This window comes from Biomphalaria glabrata, chromosome 1 (genome assembly GCF_947242115.1).
Source record: "Biomphalaria glabrata chromosome 1, xgBioGlab47.1, whole genome shotgun sequence".
NCBI lineage: Eukaryota > Metazoa > Mollusca > Gastropoda > Planorbidae > Biomphalaria > Biomphalaria glabrata.
In genome coordinates, this window is record NC_074711.1 from 39763792 (window position 1) to 39787256 (window position 23465).

The 23465-nt window shown below is 31.4% G+C and overlaps 1 protein-coding gene across 3 annotated transcripts; it reads right to left on the reverse strand.

Moving 5' to 3' along the window:
- Window positions 1-3753: 3753 nt before the first annotated feature.
- On the reverse strand, window positions 3754-21968 carry LOC106058278 (ATP-citrate synthase-like). 3 transcript variants are annotated; one of them, XM_056036223.1, is made up of 31 exons: window positions 21795-21968; window positions 17344-17531; window positions 16597-16719; window positions 15472-15534; window positions 15154-15252; window positions 14901-14992; window positions 14593-14672; window positions 13948-14078; window positions 13664-13782; window positions 13446-13582; window positions 13235-13296; window positions 12070-12187; window positions 11798-11949; window positions 11606-11614; window positions 9410-9651; window positions 9257-9309; window positions 9035-9150; window positions 8780-8884; window positions 8579-8670; window positions 8039-8143; window positions 7799-7880; window positions 7537-7647; window positions 7317-7444; window positions 6942-7035; window positions 6515-6669; window positions 6232-6382; window positions 5988-6131; window positions 5751-5864; window positions 5574-5656; window positions 5390-5466; window positions 3754-4824 (listed from the first exon to the last, which is right to left on the reverse strand). In XM_056036223.1, the coding sequence occupies exons 2-31, from the start codon at window positions 17491-17493 to the stop codon at window positions 4715-4717; spliced, it is 3297 nt and encodes a 1098-aa protein (XP_055892198.1). In that variant the 5' UTR covers window positions 17494-17531; window positions 21795-21968; the 3' UTR covers window positions 3754-4714. The 3 variants fall into 3 exon arrangements, with proteins under 3 accessions (XP_055892198.1, XP_055892192.1, XP_055892207.1); XM_056036217.1 differs by lacking the exon at window positions 11606-11614 and adding an exon at window positions 11023-11037 and having other exon boundaries at window positions 17344-17533; XM_056036232.1 differs by lacking the exon at window positions 11606-11614.
- Between the last annotated feature and the right edge of the window lie 1497 nt (window positions 21969-23465).

The following is a 23465-nucleotide window of genomic DNA, read 5'->3' on the forward strand; positions in this document are numbered from 1 at the left end:
TACATTTATTTGTTGATATTCGATAGATGAAAGAAAGAAATGAACAATGAAAATAATCCAAATTATCTAAATCTAGATCTAGAGCTACGTTTAAAATACCTGGAAAGTAAAGTAAATTAATTTTATTTTCTAATCTTTCATTAATTTGATTTTATCAACACTAATCATCTAGAAATAATAGATTATAATAATAATTTATATAATTAGATTAATAATTTAATGATTAACTAGAAGTAGAAGGCAATGTAAAGTAAAACTATGTTAGTTACTTAAGTCAAGTCAAGTTAAGACTAAGACTGTTAATACTCAGTCATAATACTAATACTGTTAGTTACAGTTAGTATGATAGTATAATAATAGTGAAATAGGCAGTATAGTCACTATAGTATTGTTACGATCTTCTCAATCACTGCCCAACAACACAACACATCTAAAACATCAACTTGACAACAAGAGCTTCAGTAAACAATGTGGCAGTTTATCTACAATTAGATCTACATCAACAACAGCCAATAAACACAATTGGCTACAGTAACTTCAAATGCTTTGCTACACAACAGAACTGCCTAACTAATCACTACAAGTCTCTCTAGCTCGTACAGCTACATTTTCGAGGACACTTCGTAGCACACAGTCCTTACTGCTTGCTGTCCTGGACTCTACTGACTTCTTTCTAACACGCTCTGTCTCTGGTCAGTGAAGGCTCTCATCACATGACCACAGCACGGCCATATTTGCGTGTATTAGCAGTACTGTCCCTTGTTCAACAGCTGTTGACCTGTGTGAATCGCTTTAGTCTCGTGTGTCAGTAAGTCACACACACATTAACCCTTTCAGTCCGCCACTAGGGTTATAACGGTATAGTTATAGTATAGACAGTATAGTGGTCAAGAGGCTAAGTGCGCTTGAACTTAGCTTGGCTTGGCTACCTATGAAGGGGGCTTGAGGTTCGACACCCGACAGTTGTGTTTACTGAGCACCTAAAGCCTAAAGGCAGCATGGAAAAACCTTCTCCTAGATACCCTCCTCCCCCCCACTGGTCCACAACTGAGATTGGACCAAAGTGCTCTGAGCATGCTATAAACATGAAAGTAGCGCTATATAAAAGCCATAATTGTAATAGTTATAATAGTATACTAATAATAATTCTAAGCCTATTTATTAGGAGGTCCTAGACTTAGCCTAGACTCTAAGTCTAAGACTCCATTTGAGTGAAGGCTTTTTTTTTCACTTGAGTCTGAGAGGTTCTTACAAAAGCCCTGGACAGATATACTGCTATTTTGCATAGTGCATGTTTCTCTCACCATACAAATACAGGTCAAGAAATAGTGGTAATAGTGAATCTGTAGTTTCGCAGACCTGTCAAGTTGAAGATCAGCAAGTCTGGGGCAGTCTGAAAGAATATAAGACATGGTTTCTTCTTCTCCCTGCAGGGGGCACAGTGAGTCGAAATTTGGCCTTAGCCATGCAAAATATTTTTTGAAGTAACGTCTGTATTATATAAGATATGAGCCAATGGAATAATGGCATGTCCTTCATTGTGCTATAATTGCTTGTTCAGGCCTGGTCAGCCTCCATCATGGGGCAGTGCTCCCAGACTCATAGGGACTTTTGAAACAACCATTTTTCCATTTCTTTTTTTTTTTTATTGTTGCCAGAGCATGATGTAAACTCACAGCCTTGATTTTACTTTGAAAATTGTGTTCTAAATGTTCATTGAATTAGATCCAATACAGTATAATCAAAAATCTTTGTATTTAAAAATAATAGGCTAGTACATAAGACTAAGTATTGTTTCTTGCTACTCATTTTTGATCATTTAATTATTTCTCAGATTTCCATTCAAAATGTAATTCAAAGTGAGCTTCAGCAACTTAAAAAGTCATCAGTGAGTTAAAACTTTTATACATAATACTAAAGATCATTGATCAATCTTAGATTTCTTTTTAAATTTTGCTAAGAAAAAAAAAAGTCAAAGTTTCCGGTAGTCTTGTATGCAATAAGCTAAATACCAAAGTACATTAAAAAAAAAAAATTTTGAAAGGTATTTGTCATTTTGGAGGTGCAATGGCTGAGTGGTAAAGCACATGGCTTCCAAACCAGGGGTCTCAGGTTTTGAATCGTGGTGAAGACAAATTTGTTTAATTTCAGGATCTTTGGGCGCCTCTCAGTCCCCAGCTCTAATGGGTACCTGACATTAGTAGGGGAAAAGTATTTTTCTGTATCTAGCTTTTTAAGCACCCTACATTATAATTCGATTATTTTTAATGATTGTATGCATACAGATGAATGGATTTTTATAGAGTTATTTAATGTCAAATTTTCCCAATTTTTCTCCTTTAGAAAGTTTATCACAAGCAACGCAACAGTGATATTTTTTTTCTTTCAACGGTAGATCAAGAGCTTTCCGTATCACAAGGTAAGAAACTTTGCATTAGCTCTGAAATAAATAACAAACAAATAGAAGGATGTCAATAAAAGACTTGATTATTTATTCTAGTAGATTTAAAGAAACTGACGACAGAGTTGGAAGAGCTGAAACATGGATTGAATAGGAATTGAAATGAAAAATGAACACATATGCCTATATGTTTATACATTTAATGTTAATTGTTTTTGTAATAAATAATTTTTAAAATAAAAATCAGAGAAATAGAAAACATATATGAATATTCTTTTACTTTTTCTTTTCTAGAATGTTTCAATATGCAATAGTATTGCTTTACCATTGAGTCTGAAGAATAAGGTTGTGTACAGTATTTCATGTGACTAAGCAGGCCAGGCCAAGTTGCAAGCTGCATATTTTTTCATATGATGCAAAGCTATGTCATTGGCTTTTCTTTGGGTTAAAAAATTTGTGAGAATTCTCCAGCTGTCTTCTTTAGAAATCAGTAGCTGCTAGCTGTTGACATCAATCTTTTTAGACATACTTATAGGTGGACAGCATAACAAAGGTGCCCCCAGAAATGCTAAAAAGAACTTCTGCATTAGTTTGCTTTCACTGTCATAGAAGCAATTAGCTGCACTAATCTATTATAAAACCTATGTTTTGTAATACAATTTGCTGAGTTTATGTCAATGTTTACACATCTAAAGATTATAAATATGATTTCAGAATATCAATATCTGTGCTAATTTTGTACAACAAATGTAATAATGGAACAATTGTTTGAATTGTAAATGTGTATCTTCTCTTCCTATAGCAAATAAGGAGGGAAATAATATTATTTAAATCTTTCATCTTTATTTTTGGGCATAATTAACTTAAAAGTTATTTTAGGGAATGACTGCATGTGGCCTGTATTTAGGTACTTTTATATGGCTTAAACTTAAATGCTTCCATATGCTGGAATATGAAAGCTCAGGTCTGCTAATGGTCAGATTGAAATCCTTGCCAGCATTTTATCACTTAACTGTGGACTCTAGCCATCTGTGCAATGAGGAAAGTAGCACATTTCTCAACTGCTTAGCACTGCTGAACAGGGCATTGGTTATGCTGGCTTAACTCTTTCAAACCATGAATGTATTGCAATGCTGCTTTAGTCACAGAGAGATGTTTTTCTTAGGACAAGGTGACCAGAAGAAAACACTAGTGGGATGCGAATCACTACAATTATGAAAGTGACTTATGACGGAGGAGGAATGATCCTTGGTTTTAATGCAAATCATGGCATTGTGGATAAGTGTGTATATAATGTTAACACATTCTAAGACTTAAGATCAATAACAATAAAATAAACCCAACATAGAGCATCTAATATTCCCACTTTATTCAACAACTTATTCTAAACACCATAATTCTATATCTGACAAAACAACGTTTGAATAAGAAAATATTAAAATTTCTAGTTGTTACTTAAGATGCTACACTAGCACATTATTAAAGAAAGTATCAATATAATGTTAATGATTTAAAATCCTTTAGCAATTTGAGTCTTACTAAGGGGATCCATTATTGGACAAAGTCTGGTCATGGAATTTAAAAAGATGGGACTATCAACTGTAAATAAAACAACACCCTATAATGTTGGTTTCATATACCACATTGTTCAAAGGTTCTCTTGTGGAGTTTGCTTTGATATGACTTGGACACAGAAGTATGAAAACCTACTTCAAAAAGTTGAACACATCTGTACATTTCATTTAGAAAATTGCAACAAATAAATAATGAATATTACTAGATCTACACCCATTTTCATCAAAATATAGATTCTAAACAATATTCTAACATATATGATGAAAACATTGTTTCAACAAAACTTGCCATGCTAATGAAAGAACTACCAGAACATTGAAATTTAAATAGTAATCTAAACCAGTACATCTAAATAACCAAATAATACAATTTTGAAAATAATACTTATTAACAGTAAACAAAATCATATTCTTGGAATGGCTTTTTATTTCTTCTAACATTCAAACTTTTTATCAGAAAGGTATAATTTCCATATTAAATGCAAGCAAAATAAGTTTTAAAATATTTTTTTCAAACATCCAAGTTAATTGATAAAAATATGTTTTTAATACATCAATTAAGAAACTATTAAAATGAAAATTGGAATGGAATTCATTAAACAAAATATGTTTATAAAAAAAACTATTCTGAGATTTTCATTTCAAACATAGAAAATATTTTCCTTTCAATAATATCAATATTTAAATAACAGCAATATGTATAAGAAAAAAAAAATGTGGCTGATTTGTTCTCTTCTCTTTATTCTGAATTATTTTCTGACTTAATGATGTCTGGCATGATGTATGAGATGTCATCCCAAGGATGGCGATATAGACCTTGCTTTAAACGTTTCTGGTCTAAATAGTGACCTGATGACAGAATAAACAAATGAATTAATGACGTTTTTTAAAAAAATACATCGGTGAAAAAATCTTTGTATTCTGATAAGTTTTTTTTTCTAATCTATTAGTTATTTTGTTTTCACCTACTCACAGAATTTACTTTTCTATCAAAAATTTTCTTTGCTTTAATTAAGACAGATATCTACACTCAACAGTGAGAACTAAACATTTTGATTTCCTTACAAAATAATGAGTTCTTAATTATACTTCTTATGACTCTGTAGATTGGTTTAATAAAAGAAGTTTGTGCCAGCAAATAGAGCTACTAATACTAATATAAGGTAATTTTTACAGCGCAGTGTTCAACAGTATGTTAGTTCCATGTGCTATAAGGATATCACATAAAAATAAACAAAGAGTTGAAGAGGTAACCATATCCTAATTTATGTTTCATCTGGGAGTAACATCGACATTAAGATTGGTTGGACTAGATCTACATGTTCATTTATGAAAGTGTTTGTTTTTTTTTTAGTTGAACCAGGAGGATATATCCAAACTAAAACAATGTATCTGTAAAAAATTGAACTCTCACCAATAAATCCCATACTGCGTCCAAGAACAAACATAGCATTGAGAGCACCAATATCAACAAACTCTTGAGCCTCTTCCCTACAATCAAATATGTCATTTTTCAAGTCAATATCTACACATGAACTGTTCAATAACAGCTTTTGAGGTAACATTATTGAATCAACTAAGTTACAATAATGCCATACCTTGTAAAACAACCACTGTTTCTGAGCAAGTCAACAAAAGCAACTCCAATGAAACCGTCAACATTTAAAATCAAGTTTGGTTTCTGTAAAAAAAAAAATATTAAAGTTATTATTCATGCTATTAATACATTTCATTAGGCCAACTTAAAGCTACTATATTCTAAAATCATCAGTTACTTTTGATGTTGTGATCTTTTCAACTTCAAGAGCATAGTCCAATAAAGGTGTTGCAGGGAAATGTTTTTTGACATAATCTTTCAGGATTACCACTCTCATATCAGGGTTATTCAACTGAAACAAAAAGAAGTTTTATGATCATACCCTTCAAGTGAATATAAATTCCTAAACTTAACTGTGCTACTAAAATGAGTGGCTTATTCATATCAATAAAAAATGATAAGTTATATAGCATACAGATTTCACTCTGTGTCCAATGCCCATAATTAAAGCGCCTTTTTTCCTCATGTCATTTACAAAGTCCATGGGAATAAGTCCACTGTCCAGAGCTGTACTAAACTGTTTGGCTGCTTGATCTAATGCACCACCAAATCTGTCACCCTAGAATCAAAACAAGTTACATTTAAAACTAAAGTAATCACAAAACTAGACCTTGATATACTATACAATACTATAAAATGAAACAAACAAAAAAACATACAATGGTCAGGAGGCCAGATGTTAGAGAGGAGATGAGATCTTTGCCAGCTCGGGCACATACAATAGTGTTGTGAGCACCAGAAACTGCTGGACCATGATCAGCTGTCACCATCAAACACATTTCTATAAATTTTGTTGCATATTTTGGAAGCCTAAAAAGCAAAGATTTCATGAAATGAATAGAAAATTTCATAACAAATTTGTTCTCATTCATAAAAAAATTAATTTGTGTATCTTTTATTTCTCTATGTAATAGTATCCAAGTAAAGTGGTGTTGCTAGTACCTTCTTTGAAACCACAACAGACTGAGTACTCCACCTATTCCCATATCTTCTTTAAAGATGTCAGTGATTGGAATGCCTGCATACAACAACTCTTGACCCCTCTCATCACAAATACTTGTCATAAATGAGGCTGGCTTTCTTATAAGGCCTAACTCCTGTGGGTAGTAGATAGGAATGAAAACATTTTTTTTTAGAGAAGCATATTTTTAGCATTGCCTCAGGTGATTTGAAATCACTTAGGGCAAGTAAACTGGATAGAAACATTGCCTGGCAATAAAAAACAGTAAATAAGGAAGTTCACATTCTCTAAGTAACAATTCCTGTGGGATAGTAGCTGTCAGAAGCCTTACAATTTTTTTTATGCTCTGAACTGTAATACTTTTTAGCAGAGTGTTAATAAATTTTAATTTTAAAAATTGTGACCTACCCTTGCCCAGTTGAAGTCCATTGGAACAGTGGGTGGTGCTGTTTCTGGTTTGGGAATAATGGTACCATCATTCACAAGTTTTGTAAAGACCTCACTGATCAAAATAACATCAAAAATAAACTTACAAATAGAACATTTTGCAATGCATGCAAGAGTTAAGATTCCTTACCAACTTTCTAAATTAGGATGTTGAAATTTGAGACAATTAAATATTAAAATCTTTAATTAAAATTTAAAGAAATATTGGGAAAGATTAAACACAAGAGATGAAAAGAAGACTAAAATGGCTCATTTGATTTTCACCAGAAATACTTTTAAAAATCTAAATATAGATGTTAATCCTTACAAACAAAATCAAAAAGTATTTTAATTTACTTTATAGTACTTCCTAATTCGTCAAAGCTTTTTGGGACAATAGCTCCAACTGCTCTCAAGGCTTCATTCTTAGCACTAGCTGTCTCTGCGTCTGCATTAGCACAAGCACCAGCATGACCAAATTGAACCTTAGAGAATAAATTGAAATTTATAAATCTTTATACTAAAAAAAAAAGAATAGAAAGTTTTACTAAAGCTTTTTTTTACTTAGGAAGGTTACCTCTGAAGTAAACATTTTAGCACAGGTTCCAATACACCAGGCAACAACTGGCTTATCAACAACACCTCTTTTGATAGCATCCACTAACTGATATTCTTCCACGCCACCAACCTTATCAATAAAGAAAAAAATATTTAATACTAGGTCCAACTGCAAGCATCAGTAAATAGGTAAAAATAAAGTTTAAGTGTTGTTAGCAAATATTAATGATTACAACTAAGGGGTATAAGCTCGGTGATATATACTATACTACTCTTTTTACCTCCCCTAATAAAACAATCATTTTGACTTCTGGATTAGCTTGATATCTTAAAATGTGATCCATAAATGTAGAGCCTGGATATCTGAAATTTATGTAAACAAAATTTTAGTAGATTTAAAAAATAAACATTGAATACAATCTACTAAAATAGTCAATATTTAGATTTTCATGCAAAGAAATTAAAATACCAGTGTCTTAACCAATTGAAATGTTATTCAAATAAAAAAAAAGTACATTTACCTATCTCCGCCAATGGCTATACCTTCTTCTACACCATCTGCGTTGAGAGCTATAATATTATTGAGTTCATTTGACATTCCTCCTGATCTTGAAACATAGGCAACACTAGATGAAAAAAAGAAAAGACAAAAATTATGTTTAGAAACGAAACAAAAAGATGAAAATAGCTAGTAATAATACATACAAGTGTTATCAATTTGACAAACTAAGCTACGTGGATAAAGTCTGTTATGGTTTGGAGGATAACACATTTTTAAAGTGTTATCAATTTGACAAACTAAGCTACTTGGACAAAGTCTGTTATGGTTTGGAGGAAAATACATTTTTAAAGCGTTATCAATTTGACAAACTAAGCTACTTAGATAAAGTCTATTATGGTTTGGAGGATAATACATTTTTAAAGTGTTATCAATTTGACAAACTAAGCTACTTGGACAATGTCTATTATGGTTTGGGGAGACTTCCTGTAAAATCCTGCAGGATTTCTCACAGCAGTCATTCTGGATTTGGGTCACACCCTATAGCAGGGTGTTCACTAACCTTCCTGGTCTGTACAACTTTGATGCCAAAATGTTATCCAACATTCCACCTGTATTTCCAATTTTAAAACAACCAGGTTTCACACCACCAACCTAGAATAGATTACAGATAAAAATTAATTTAATTTTGATAACAAAGTTAACATCTTATTCCTTAGAATAATTTTTAATGATATTAATAAGATTTTGATTTGTTTCTTACAGTGGCAGGGCCTATGATTACTACTTTCTTTTCATTGGCAATCTTGATAAGTTGTCTGGTGAGATTTTCAGGAATTCCTTCAGCGATGATTGATATAGATCGAATCTAAAGTGGGAAAACACATATTCAAAATTTATGAAGAATAATACAGTATACAAGTGTATAGTTTATTAGCTTTATTGCTTTGTTGGTTTTACTTGACCATATATAGATAACATATTAAATAAAGATTAAAATCTAGCTCCAGCCATTTACCTGTGGGTAATTTAAAATTTCAACAGTGCTATCATAAGCAGATCTCAAGGAAGCAAAATTGACTACTGTATCTGCAGTCGGATGCTTTTTCATACAGTCACTGGTGTTTTTGTATACTAGAAAAAGAAAAAAAAATACATTTCATTAATACTTTATAAAAGTAATTTCAAAAAATTTAATAAAACTATCAAATAACGAGATGTAATAAATCAAAAAATTTACCTGGAATAAGTATTTCCTTGTGTCCCCAGTAAAACTTTTGTTTGTGATCACCACTACAAAAAAATAAATAGTTAACTAACAGCAAATACTCTTCATACATCTATAACACATAGCATTTATTTTTAAAGTAGTATTACATTTCTTTGAACCTACGTGAATGGATAGATCATGGCTACTACAGATGGTTTGGTCCGTGAGCAAACATAGTCAAAATCCAGCATTCCTTGTACAGCACGCTGCTGCATGCCCCATACAATACACTCTGTGTCCTTTTTAAACAGATTGTAATCTACACTGGAATTGCCATTAACTTGTGCTGAGCTTGTCTTAATTGGGGTAGTCTTGCAGGCTGAAAGTAATTCTTGCGACCCACGCCTACTACTGGAGGGAGATGGCTGAAACAAGGAGAGAAATATTAAGTCCATTTTTTCCAGCTGTTGAAGATTTTAGTACATTAGATACTGCTTAAGGTTGATCACTTTTTTTCTCAAAGATGTGAAAATGGTCCACAAAAAGAAGCAATTTGGTAAAGCTAATATCTCATAAGTTTAATTGATGTAATTGCTAAGTGAAGTCTTTTTTAGGTTTGATTCAACTTATGATAATTTTTTTTTTGGTGTTACCGTTACAGTTATTTTCCTAAAGTTTTTATTTCATTTTTTTAATTGTATTTGTTTTTTCTGTCATTAAGTTTGTCATAATCACATCTTGCAAAAGATCTAACAATTTTTTATAAAAGATTTATTTATATATTTTAAATTAAAATGGATATTCTTTTTATTAAAACTAATTTAAAATTGATTACATAGTAAATGAGAGTTCATCTACTAGATTGCAGCTGGTATAAAATATTGGAATCCCAAAACCGTACAAGCTTGAAACTGAATTTAATTACCTTAATAAGTTGATGAATAACAATATTCACCTCCCTTATAATTATTTTATAACTACCAATTCTTTGTTTCTATTTTAGTCTGTTTGTTTTTTACTGGTGACCTAGGACACTGATATTGCATGACATTTAACTTAAGATTTGCTTTAACCAATTTCAAGATCAATGAATTTTTGGACACTAATTCATTCCCACATATCACTTTTTAGTGGATTTCATAACACATTTCTTTTTCTAAATTAACAATTTTGTATTTTGAAATACAAATGTTTACATTTAAAAAAAAAAACTTAATTAGTGAAAAAGAACAGCTGTAACTTGCAGGTTTTAAACTACTAAACTACTCTTGCATAAAGAAAGGAAGAGACTACAATCTAAATCTCACATGCATATTGTTTAGACCTCATTATGAATAGTGCTAACAGCCAACACATATGTGATGTTAATAACTAATAAAGTAAAGACAATAATAATTCATATAAAATCAACTTAAAAGAATTCTCGAGCAATAAGCAAGATTTCAAAATATTTTATAGTGTTTGTGTTTACTTGCATCCATTTCTAGTGAAAAAAGAACATAAAAATGACATTGTGGATTTTTTTTTTTATTATATTAAGTTTGGTTATAAGGAATAACTTAAATTCAGTCAAAGTCCAAAGAGAATGAATTTTATACAAAAGCAAGAGATCTACAAGCTAATTGGTCAAGTATTAAAAAAAAAAAGCAGCAGCAATGTCTTAAAAAAAAAAAAAAAAAGCCAGAACAAAAGTTGGTGGACTGCAATTTTGTTTGCTTCATGAAATTTTCTATATCTACTTCAAATGAACAGTGCTGTTTTTTTATGCTGAATGATGTCAAAATGTATTTATTTACCCAACAATTTAATAGCTGAGGAAAAAAATTTGTTAAACCAAAGTTTGTCAACTTTGTGTCTGAATGATTTCATACACTATCAGTGAGCTTATGTTTGATTTATTATTTCCTTAAAGAGTAACATAGCTTATACATAAAACTAGTTCCAGCATTGTGACAACAACAAAAAGTAATCAACCATACATTGTGTGCCTCTTTGTCTCAATGACAGAAGAAAGTAATAACTGCACAAGCAATTATCTACTACCACTAAGGGACCATTTTTTTTATTAGAGTATACAAGTATTGGCTACCAAAACAAACAACTATTACTGACAATTACATGCTGTTAATTATTACAAAATGTGTTAGTCCAACTCACAAGACAACATAAATCTCTCAAAGAGAATAAGAAGTGTATATCATATAATTTTACTTTGAATCTACTACAGTTGTCTTATAAAAATTTAATTGAAACTTTAAATACAACCAAGAAACCAAACACTAGAAGCTCCATTAAATGTTACTAGCCAATATAAAAAGAAAAAATGATGACAGTAATAACTCAGTTAAAAACAACAAAAAAAAAAAGGTCTAATTTTACCTGTGGTCCCTGAAGTTGATTAAAAAAAAAAGGAGATAAAATATATACATATATATATATATCAAAGCAGCTAACTCACATATAAACTCAAAATCAATTACTTTTATCATGCCCTTTTATCTTTTTTTTTTCTAGCACATCTTATATATTGTTATAGTGTTACTATACTTTTGCTAAACACATTTTTTTTACCTGATTGGCAGAAGCTGGTAACAGAAAATTGGCTGTAGTTGGCAAAGCTTTAGGTGTGGTGGGAATATCCCTTTTTCCAAGAGCCATGCTGACAATGGCAGTCATGTGTGTTTCAGGACCAAAAACATGAATAGGAAGACCAAGCCTGTTGCCTAAACCAACAAAGAATGCAATTTAAAAACTTTACTTTTCACTTTAACTTTCAATGGTTATTAAAGTAATATATAATCTTTCTATGAACATTCTATTAACAAGCTGAAAAGATAACAAACCCAATTCCCTCATGATTCTGAGTCCTTCTTGATAGTTTGGTCCTGCTCGTCTAACATAGATAGAAACATTTCCTTCTGCAAGCTTTTGTTGAAATTCTTCCAGTGCTCTGACAATGCCCTTAACAGATTATTAAACATAATATTGTTATAGATTTAAAATTGAAATAAAAATATTCATGTGCATGTAGATCTATTGACACAAGAAAAATATATTAATTGAAACAAATTTGTATTAATTATGCAATAGATATTTTCCAATGAAATAAAATATCTACAGCTCTTATAATCAAAATGGGGAAGCCTAGAATATTCTAAGATTGTCTTAACCTTTTGAACCCGCCAGCCCGATTTATCGGTCTGCGGTCTGCACGTAAAAACTCCACGCCCCGCCAGCCCGACCTCGTGCACCTTACCTTAAATCTAATGTCTGTAATTAAAAATCCAAAGAAAAAAACATGTCACGTAGGACTATTCAACTTATGGTAAATGACAATAATCTCGAACCCATGAGTTTTGTGTTTTCAAATAGTAAATTGAATTACAAAATGAAAAAACACTTTATTGATTTAGGTACTCTAGTCCAAATCCGAATAAATAAATTTTGCATGAAGCAGGAAACTATATCCTCAATGATTCTAAGAAATGAACTAGATCTAGAAAATAATTACAATGATACTAATGATAGGGAAATGGAGATTGACTCAACGATCATCTAGATCTAGACAAAATTGGTACAGTTACAGTAAATAAAAAAACTAGATCTACACCTATACCAGCACCAGATTCATCAAAGGAATGAGGGGTCTACATGCTGATAAGATTGGCATACCAAGAAAATATATAGGAGATAAAGATTCTAATAAATTTCTCTCAAAATAAAATAGTTCATTTAAAAGTTTTAATACCATCGGCGGTACCATTAGTTTATTTTTAATCATGCTTGTGTAAAGCATAATTTTTCCCATGAGCCTAGGAAAGTAAGGGCAGGGCACTGCGAGGGTCCAAAGGGTTAAAGATAACTATTGCGATACGTGTGGCTAAAGGTATAAACCACTTGACTACTTAACAAGGAAACTTGACTTTAACTCTTGAACAGGAATTTTCAGTTGGATTGACTACCTGAGCTGTGTTTGCTAAATGTGACTAACAAAAGAAAATAACTTACCTTGAATGTTGCAGCAACATTAGTGAAATTTGCAATGCCACCTCCAATGAGGAGTATTTTACCTATAACAACACATAGCTAAATGGTTATAGATATACAGGTATATTTATAGAAAAACAAAAACAGAAAAGTTAAATTACAATTTAACTTTAATTAAGCATGAAATACAATGACATGAAAATAATGTAAAACTAAAAACATGTTGAGATACCTTCTGGGTGGCGTTCCTCCACCATAAGTGCTAATACTGTCTTTGCATACTCATAGGTCTGTTGTTCACTGGGTGCCCCAGAATATTCTCCATAGTTTGCTAATTCAGAAGCTCCACCCAAGTCACAGATCGTATCCCTACAAAAAAGTGTATCTTGTAGAAAAGATTTAACATAAGACCCAATTTAATTTTAATAAGAAAAAATATAATAAACTTACGCATATATAACAGATGCACCACCACCAGCAACCATAGTCCAGATACGTCCTTTTCTATTCAGAATAGTTAATTTTAGACTGGCTCCACTCTTGGCATCAAGTTCAGCTATATAAGCTTCCTAAATTTCAAAATCAGCATGATAATAATTAGCAAAAATGTGAGCACTGCTAGAGGATCAAAGTTAACTACAATTAAGCTTTATAAAATATTGAAGACTATATTTTCTGTTCTAATAATCAATTGATATTTTCTGTAAGTTATGAAGCTCAATATTTTAACTAACCTCAGGTAGAGCATCTCTTCCAAAAGGTGGAGGAAACTCAATGTTTCCCCATTTGGCTTTACAGAGAAACTCAGCACACTGATCTATCTTGGCAGCAAGGTCAAGAATGTATATCTGTGTTCCTTTAACAACTGCAGAAACAATCAAGCCTCAGTTATTAAAATAGTTTCAAATGAACATACTTCACAAATGAAAATGCAGTTAATTTTAGCTAACATGTTTTTATGCAAGAAAGAATAACCAAGTTATTTTTTGTTCTCTGAAGCCATCATGATAAAAAAAATATAAAAAATTTCCACAACATGATTTAAAGTTGCTTTTAAGTAATGTTTTAAAGAAAATATTTTAAAATTATCATTACCATTTTTTTGCTTAGCATGTAATTTACAATTATGTTAAGTGCAAAATTAATCTAGTTATAAAACAGTCCAAAATATTCCAAATACACACATTTTTACCCTTAAATATTTCTTTACATTGTCACCAGCTATACTTGTACTATTTGATTCATTTTTTCCCCCTGTTTATTGTCAAAATGAGTAAGAGCAACCCAAGTGTATGAATTACTGGCCAGTGTTTTTAATTACAGTAAAATATAAGGGAATGAAAAAACAACTCAAAAAATTGAAATAAATCAAGTCTTACCCAAAGGATTGATCTCCAGGTAAGTGAAATGTAGCTCTTGATATACTTTATATAAAGTGACAATAAAGTCTGTAATTGGCCTGTCAAATTTTTACAATATTTAGTAATTATATTGTTTCTTTTGAACAAATTATACACAATCATATGCACTGAAAGATAACATATTCCTTCCAATATTTTACAAGGAAATTTAATTAAACCCGGTAATACCAAAAATCAAACAAAGTAATTGAACAATTATTTCCAACAGAAAATATCTATGCATGGTTGATCTCAATTTTTAATTAGATGATAAAATATTTTCTTACTGAACAGCTTGCTCAGGAACATGACTTAGCAGCTTATTTTTCACTTCAACAGGTGATAGAATTGAATCTACTGGCACTTCAAGAGATAATGCCTACACATGAAATAAGAGAAATCACACCATGCTTTCTTTACTTCAAATACTATTTCAATTCAACTATACAAAACTTAGAATATTGGGTGGAAATAATATTTATAATAATAATTTTAAGAGTTAAAAAATAGCATTTAAAGATACATTTGTTTGATTTATACCTTAGAGTCAACATCTCCTATATCAATACCTCCTTCATGATAAAATAATATTGTGTCTGCATATCGATGCGAGTGAATGCAGACATAGTGCTCTTCTTTCTGAAATAGTAACATTACAAAAATATATAAGTTCTTATTATAGTTAATAACATCATTATATAATATTTCTATTTGCTTTATTTTAATTTTTCAAAATATGTTTGTAATATTTTTACAAGATAATCTTTTTATGATTAAGCTTAAGAGCAATATTTTTAGAGAAGGGAAAAAAAAAAGACTTATCCTATTTTTAAGATTCTTTTGGAAAACTTCTCCTACCTGTGTATGATCTACAAATGGTTCTATAATGAAAGTTTTGAGTTTTCCTTTAGCTGCACCAATCTGCAAGTATATGATTACTTTTTAAAACCAACAATAGTGAAACATTTTTTTGTCATAAACTTAGCAAGAATGAAAAATGATGCTCTAAGATCTAACAAAAAAATCTTTAAAAGAATCAGTAAAGCAGTGAATAATTATGGCTGCCAAATGCAAGGTTTGATTAGATAACCCTTAAATTTAGGTTAATTTAGGATGGAAAAATCAATATTGTTTTCTTTCCAGGCTGATGACCTCCCACTATAATCTTTTTTTTCCAGCCTGATAATCTACCATTAGATTTTTTTTCCCTCAGGCTGATGGTCTAGCACAGTGGTTGCAAAAGTCATCATCCAAAAGAGCCTTTTTTTTTAAAATTAGGCTTTGCTTTAGTAGAGACATTTTTTATGGAAATACTTAGGATTAAAAATACAATCTTGAGCTTCTCTTTGCAAATATGTCTTAGTTTTAACTAATGGTATATCAAATAAAACTTAGTATCATACTTATAATTGATGATAATTGATAAAAAGTTAAATAATATAAAAGGCATTTTTTTAAATTACAAATATTCCACTAATGGAAACACTGGCCTTGCAGGTCATGGGAAAGTAAAAGTTAAGGATAAATCAGTTGTTTTGTTTGTAATGATTATCAATAAGCTAATTTCTTAACTTTTTCTCTCCTAACTGACGATACCAACGTTGATTCCACTAGAATGTGATAAATAATTATGGAGAGAAAGAGTTAATTTACGCTTGTTAATTCCTCGCTTAAAAATGAGTGCTCACATAAATAAGAGGACCCAAATTGAAGCCCAGCACCAATTCAACAGAGATGATAAAACATGTTTCAGAGCATCTATCAGTGCTTCTGTTGCTTTCTAAAAATGCTCCACTTTTCTTTAAGCTTGCGTTTCAAAAAAGTTAACTCTTCTCTTACAAGACAAATCAGTTAATATTCTGTGCCTGCACTACACATTTTATGGAAGAGCCACAGCCAAGGAGTTAAAGAGCAGTAAAAACAAAAAAAGTAAAGATAAGTCTTTTCATGTGAAAAACTAAATATAATACTTTTTTAAATTACCTCAAATGGCTTCCCTAGTTTATCCACAAGCCATTCTTTGACACCATTTAAATCCACTCCAGCTTTAATAAGACCAAGTTTACCTCTGCGTTTAATCAGCTGATCAGGCTTGACAACTAGTTTCTAAATAGCAGGAATTTAAAGTTATATATTCATAATGTTAATATATTTTTAAACTTTTTTTTTTCATTTTAGATATCTAGAATATCTTTTGTAGTTTAAATGGAGTCAATTTAAATCAATACGAAAAACATGCATATATGTAACCCTGCATGTTTTTCTTATTTTCTATACAGTCGTTTACCCTGCAGCAGTAAATCTTTGCAATTTAAATCAAGCATTAATACAAATTGGGAGTATTAAAACAAAGTTAAAGGTGGTGTCTGATACATTTAAATACTAATTAGTGTCATTCTCCATAAAATAGTTGTTTATAAGGTGATGGCATCTCTGTCCTGTGAGTGCAACTTTTAGTTTAAGAAAGATTTTCAGACCACCATTCCATTGGTTAAAAAAAAAGGAAAGGTTTCAGCAAAATATGTATTTATGAGCTGAGGGGTGTTATAATGTAGGTCTTTTCATTGGAGGAAGCAAAATGTAGAGAAGTACTGATTTCAGCTAGTAGTGTATTTCAAAACAACATATAGTACATTATACTTAATGATCTAAAAATATCTTTAACAGAAAGTTTTACTCAAACTTGATTAGACATGCTACAGGTGTAAAAAAAAAAAGTATAAATCTAACCTCAGAAGTAAGCCACTGGTTGTCTTGTTCAAGTTGGTTCCAACACACATCTTCATTGACAAAAGCATAACGATTTTTCATTGCAACATCTCCTAAGTATTTGTTTAAAAGTTCTTTACCTTTAGCTTCATAAATTGCTTTGGCAGACATTCTTAACAGAGCTGTAGTTCAGAATCAAGGATCTATATATCTGTATGTTTAACAGAGAAAACTATAATAATATAAAGTTACAAAAAAGAATAATTTCTTTATCTAAAAATTCCTAAAAAATTTTGACTTTTAAAAACAAATACTTGTACATTAAATGTCTTTTTTTTTATGTTTTAAGCGGCCCCCGTAAGGGGAAAAAGATCTCACTCTGTGCACCAGTGTCTATGAACCCTCAACAAGCTGCTCGTATAGATGACATTTTTTTAGTCTAACTAGGCCATGTGACGTATTGGATTTTTTTCCTCTGACGTCATATGGAATATGCTAAATGCTAAAACAACTCGGTATAGTAATGTTTATTAAACCTCGTAATGTGACTCACATTTTAAAAATACAATAGCTAGATTTAGATCTAATCTAGATTTTTTATACTAGATCTAGATTTTTTTTAAACACTAGAACTAGATTTTTTACACTAGATCTAGATTTTTTTTTTACACTAGAGCTAGATTTTTTAAAACTAGATTTAGATTTAAGTTCTAATTAAAATCATTGTAGAATCTAGATCTAGAATTTCTTGGTCTAGTTTAGAATGTTTTTTGTTTTACATGTTTCGGATGTTCCTTCAGAGTTGTAGTCCAAACCTCCCTCAGGACGAAGGGGGATGGGAGCGGGTAGGGTTTAAACCTGGGACCATCGATAAATCCAAACGACAGTCCAGCGTGCAAACCGCACTACCCGACAGCCATGATTTAGACTAAAAAAAAATTTTTACAACGTCAAATGAATCTTTGAAACATTATTACTTTTAACAATCAAAACAAAATCACGTCTTGGATATTCCTTGTGAATATGCGGATCCGACAGGGATCCGTCTCCCATGGGGGCCGCCTCTGAGTTTGTAATCTTGTTTTGTTTTGTCTTTGTCCACTGCCTACACAACACAAATTTCTTTATCCTGACCAAACATATCCATATCACTGTCAATAATCATTAAATGGTTGTGTCTTTTATAAAAAATGAATGCAAAATGCTAAAGAGCAATTGTTTAAATTCACTAATACAGATTTACATAATTAGCATATAAAGTAAAAACAAAAATGTTTATATGTACTCCCTTTGGATTAAAATAAAAAGTTATAAGCCTGGTGTCAATTTGTCTTTTATTTAACATAAATTGCTATTTATTTGTATTCTAGATCTATTTACCGTACAAAGATTTAAATAAAATTGACACACATGGAGCCATCTATATATATATAATTCTCTTCATGGTTCAACAGATTGGACAAGACATAAAGGAAAGATCACTCTTTTATTTGTAAAAGTTGGACTAAAGTTACCGCACGTAAACAAAAAAGAGGGGGGTGGGGAGAACAAGTAGTATTCACCAGTCACTACAGTCACTAAAAAGCAGGGGGGACTTAACCATTGTGGGCCCCAGTGCAAAATGGATTTTAAAATTTAAAGGCAATCATAGATCTAATGATTCTAATATCTAATGGGGATATGGATTTAGAGTCTAGATCTAAATAATATTATAATATACTGATTATCCTAACACTAACAGTAAACAAAGTCAATGTTAGATCTAGATGAGGGGTAGGCAACCTTTTCTTTCGAGGGCCGCATTTTAAAAATGGGGGGGGGGGGGGGCGCCAGCATATATATATATATATATATATATATATATATATATATATATATATATATATATATATATATATATATATATATATATATATATATATATATATATATATATATATACAATGCTTTTTTGTGACTGTGTACCGGCACCTTTTTTAATGTGTGGAAAAACATTACTTTTTCTAGTATTTTAACGTTTATTATTAATTTATTAATAGTTAAAGTTACGCAATCCATCACTGAATACCGGCACCTAAATAATATATATTTATATATACTTACAAATTAGAAAAATACACTAGCTAATTGTGTATAATGTCTTTTAATTAACATTAATACTGTATTATACATTTCATTTTTGTAACACTAAAAATAGAGAAATTGCAACTAGAGTTAGCAATATCTTAAACTGATTTATCATCGCCTTTTTACATCACAACATTTTACCACAAATGTACAGTTTTACTTATTGTGAAACATTGAAGTCTTTACACTCGTACATAATGTTCTAGAACTGTGGAACTAGCTTTCTAGTTGTTATCATTGTGACTGCTGTAAAATTACAGCAAGTCAGCATCAACCTGTGATTACACTTATTACTTTCAAACAAGAAAAAAAATACTTGTCACAGATGTCTGTGGACCTAAATAATGGGAAGTTTAGCAGCAAAGTTTGTTTTTTTTAAGTGTAGAGATACAGTATCTGGCATCCATAAAGCCCGCCCGGAAGAGCTGACAGGCCCTAACTTGTCTTACTGTTCATAATTTGCTTGGAGGTATGTCTTCTGGAGCTGAATCAGCTTCTGCACTAAATGGTGAGCTGAGGGTATTAAAAATTGGGTTCCAAGTTATTGACATCTTGAAATGTGCTTTCAGACTCCAAAATCAAGGAATCCACATAAGTCTTGTACATTTTAACTATTTCACTAGAAATAGTTTCACCTTTCAGCAAAGGAAAATGACAAAACCTATTTTCATTTGTTTGCCTGGAGAAAAGGGAAAGCTTTGCTTGAAAATATTTAACATGCACATACATTTCACGTGCAAACAACCCATTGTGATGAGTCTGATGTATAACGAAAATTCTGTCTTCCACTTTTCTTTAGAAATAAAAGTAACAAAGTCACAGTCAATGTCCTTAGAGGAACATAACGATTTCTTTCTTATTCTTCTCAACACCTTACCCATTGTTAAACAAGAGGATACTACTGTGGTACCTAGCATAGTAATTTTTGTTAGTTTCCAAATCTTTAAGTAGCCTACTTCCCTGAACTGCCTGTGGTTAAGATCTCTAGTTCTGATAAGTTTGATCACTGAGATAATAGGGTCAATACTATGTTTAATATCCAATGCAGTTTAAAGTTTATGATTGGGATATTGTTTTCTTTAATTTATTGTTCTCAGTCAAAGCTTGGACTCTATCAGTTGTTACACTTGCCCTTTAATTTTCCAAGCAAACTTAACACTTTCAACACAGTTCTTCATAGTATTCGGACAAATACTAGCCTGAGTTAGTCTTTTACTGAATGTTTTGAAATAAGAATAATCTTCGTTTACTTTAAACATCTAAATTAGTCATGTCATAACTAGATTAGATCTAGCTCTTAATAAGACTTAACTAGATTGTCTATAAGTCTATATCTAGAATCTAGACTAGATCTATCTAAATCTAGTCTACTTACTATGACTTATTAACTTATATTTATAACTTAAGTTTAAGTTTAAGCTAGAAAATATGCTAGATTAGATCTATATTAGATCTCTATTGGCATGTATTGCTATAAATAAGGTCTAGATCTAGATAGATATAGATCTATATTTATAGATCTAGATCTAAATTTAGTTAGTCTCACTGGCACTCCCAAGTTGTATAGATCTAGTTAAATCTAGTAGATTAGTAGATCTATATGATTACTATTGGAATGTATTGTGACCACTCCTCAGTCTCCTATTGTATTGTCTGATTGCTGGCTTTGTGTTAGGTCTAGAGTCTAGAGAGTCTAGTCAACTCTAGTCTATCTCTAGTGAACTAAATAGTAGATCTAGATTAGATTCTAGATCTAAATCTATCTGCTACACTACACATTTTTAAATTTTAATGATTTTTACACAAATTATCTAGAGTCTATGATCTCTATGGCCATGGCTTTCGACCTATTGTACTACTTGTAGTATTGTACTTTTCTAGACTTCCATATCTAGATCTCTAGTCCTAAGTCTACTAGATCTAGTACTAGTCTAGTAAAGTCTAGTATAGTATTACATATATTATCACTTTTATTATAATAATAAATATATCTAGACTCTAGACTTTTTTTTATATATATGATATTATATGTCTATCATCTATTATGATCTATCAAATTTTCTATCATATTCTATACTAGATCTAGATATCTATGACTATGACTAGATCTAGATAGATCTATCATAATCTAGACCTATGTCTAAAAAGTCTAATAAAAGTAAAACTCTACTCTAATTTATTTTTATTTAAGTATAATTAGATCTAGATCTAGATCTAGATCTCTACTAAATTATGACAATTATCAATCATATATGTGATTTAGTTAGTCTAATTTCACTAGATCTAGACTAGAGATAGTAGAGACTAGACTATAAATTAAATTATAAATTTTTGATTAATCTCACCAAATTTAAGTAGATCAATTCTAGAGTCTTGTCTAGACTCTTATAGGTACTAAATAATATAGTATAGGTATAGATCCTAGGCATAGGCAGAAGGCTACAATTATCGAAGCCTTGGTATTGGTATTCTGAAAGCTACGTTTCAGTACTAAGAACTCTCGTGTGGTGAGAACCATCAGCCGATGAGCTGACAATGTCCTTTAACCTTTGCATAAATTTAAAGTCGTAATTTGTTTATTATTTGTGCTATAGCCTAATAAAGGAAATAAAATTGTAAATTACATTTTAAAAAAGAGATGGTATTTTATTTTAAAATTAGTAGCAAACTATTTTAGCAATATAGCCATATAGCCATGCTATGGCATTGTTGTTGTTTTTTGTATTGAAACTTTTATGCAAATGAGTCACCGAGTTGACCCGAGCGGTTTGTTCCAAAAAAAAAGAAAAAGGGGAGATGTGACCTAATCACATTCATAAACAAATAGACACATAAGATTGATAGTAAACAAACACAGTAATCGATATCTTTGACTAATGGTTACATGCCTAGGTTTAAATATTTATTGGTATATAATTTTTCTTTCGTGAGATATAGTTATAGAATTATAATCGCAACATAAAAAATTAAGAATATTCGCCGAATCCGGTACAGTATAAAGTATTGGCGCTGGTAGGGCGTGGGAAACAAAAGATGGGGGGTACACCGGTATCCCACAAATCTTACAATGATTGTGAAAGGTCATCGTATGGTCACACATTTTGAGGTTATTGACTCGGGGGCTGAACAAACTTAGCAGTACGCCGAGTGTCATGCTAACTATAACCCACTAGTCGACCGGCGGCGTAGCATACGCCGCTATTTTGCAGGGCCGGCCTTAGGCCACTGCAACCTATGCGACCTCAGTGGGCCCCGCACTTTCATAGGATTCGCTCTAATTCAAGGTGTATAAATTATTAAATTAAACCTTTTATAACTTAAAACAGATTTCCCGCGCCCTCCTGTCGATTTACCAGGAGCTCCTGGAAATCTCCCGAAATCGCAAAATATACGAAAACGTCCTTAAAATATACGGAAATATATACACAAAAATTGACTTTTTGGGTCGTCATTCAATATGGAAAACGCCTAGCTATCTTACGCGCGGCATTATGCATCAGACGTAATTGTGTAATCTGGTGAAAGAAGCTTCTCGTGCCTCAAACTAATGAGGAATTATTTGAGGTCAACAATTCTCAAAGATAGATATTGAAACATTTGGTAATTCTTGCTATTGAGCATGATCTATGTAGGAAATAGAATTATTATGATATACTGTATGACTTTGCTACACGCAAGGCTCGTAAAGTAAGTCTGTACGTCATGGGCGTAGCCAGGGGGGGGGGTTGAACCAGGGGATTGAAACCCCCCCCCCCCCCCGAAATGAAATCCCCTCCAGAGGGGGGGGGGACTGAATTTAGTGACTAATTTTTTTGCTTTGATTTTGTTTATTTTAGGTGAGATTTTAATACTAAACTATCACTTGCCAGCACAGCAAAGGAGGTTTTGAGTTTAAAACCCCCTACCAGGGGTTTTTGAGTTTAAAACCCCTACCAGGGGGGTTTTGAGTTTAAAACCCCCTACCAGGGGTTATTGAGTATTAAAACCCCCCTACAGGGTTTTTGCTGTTAAATTCT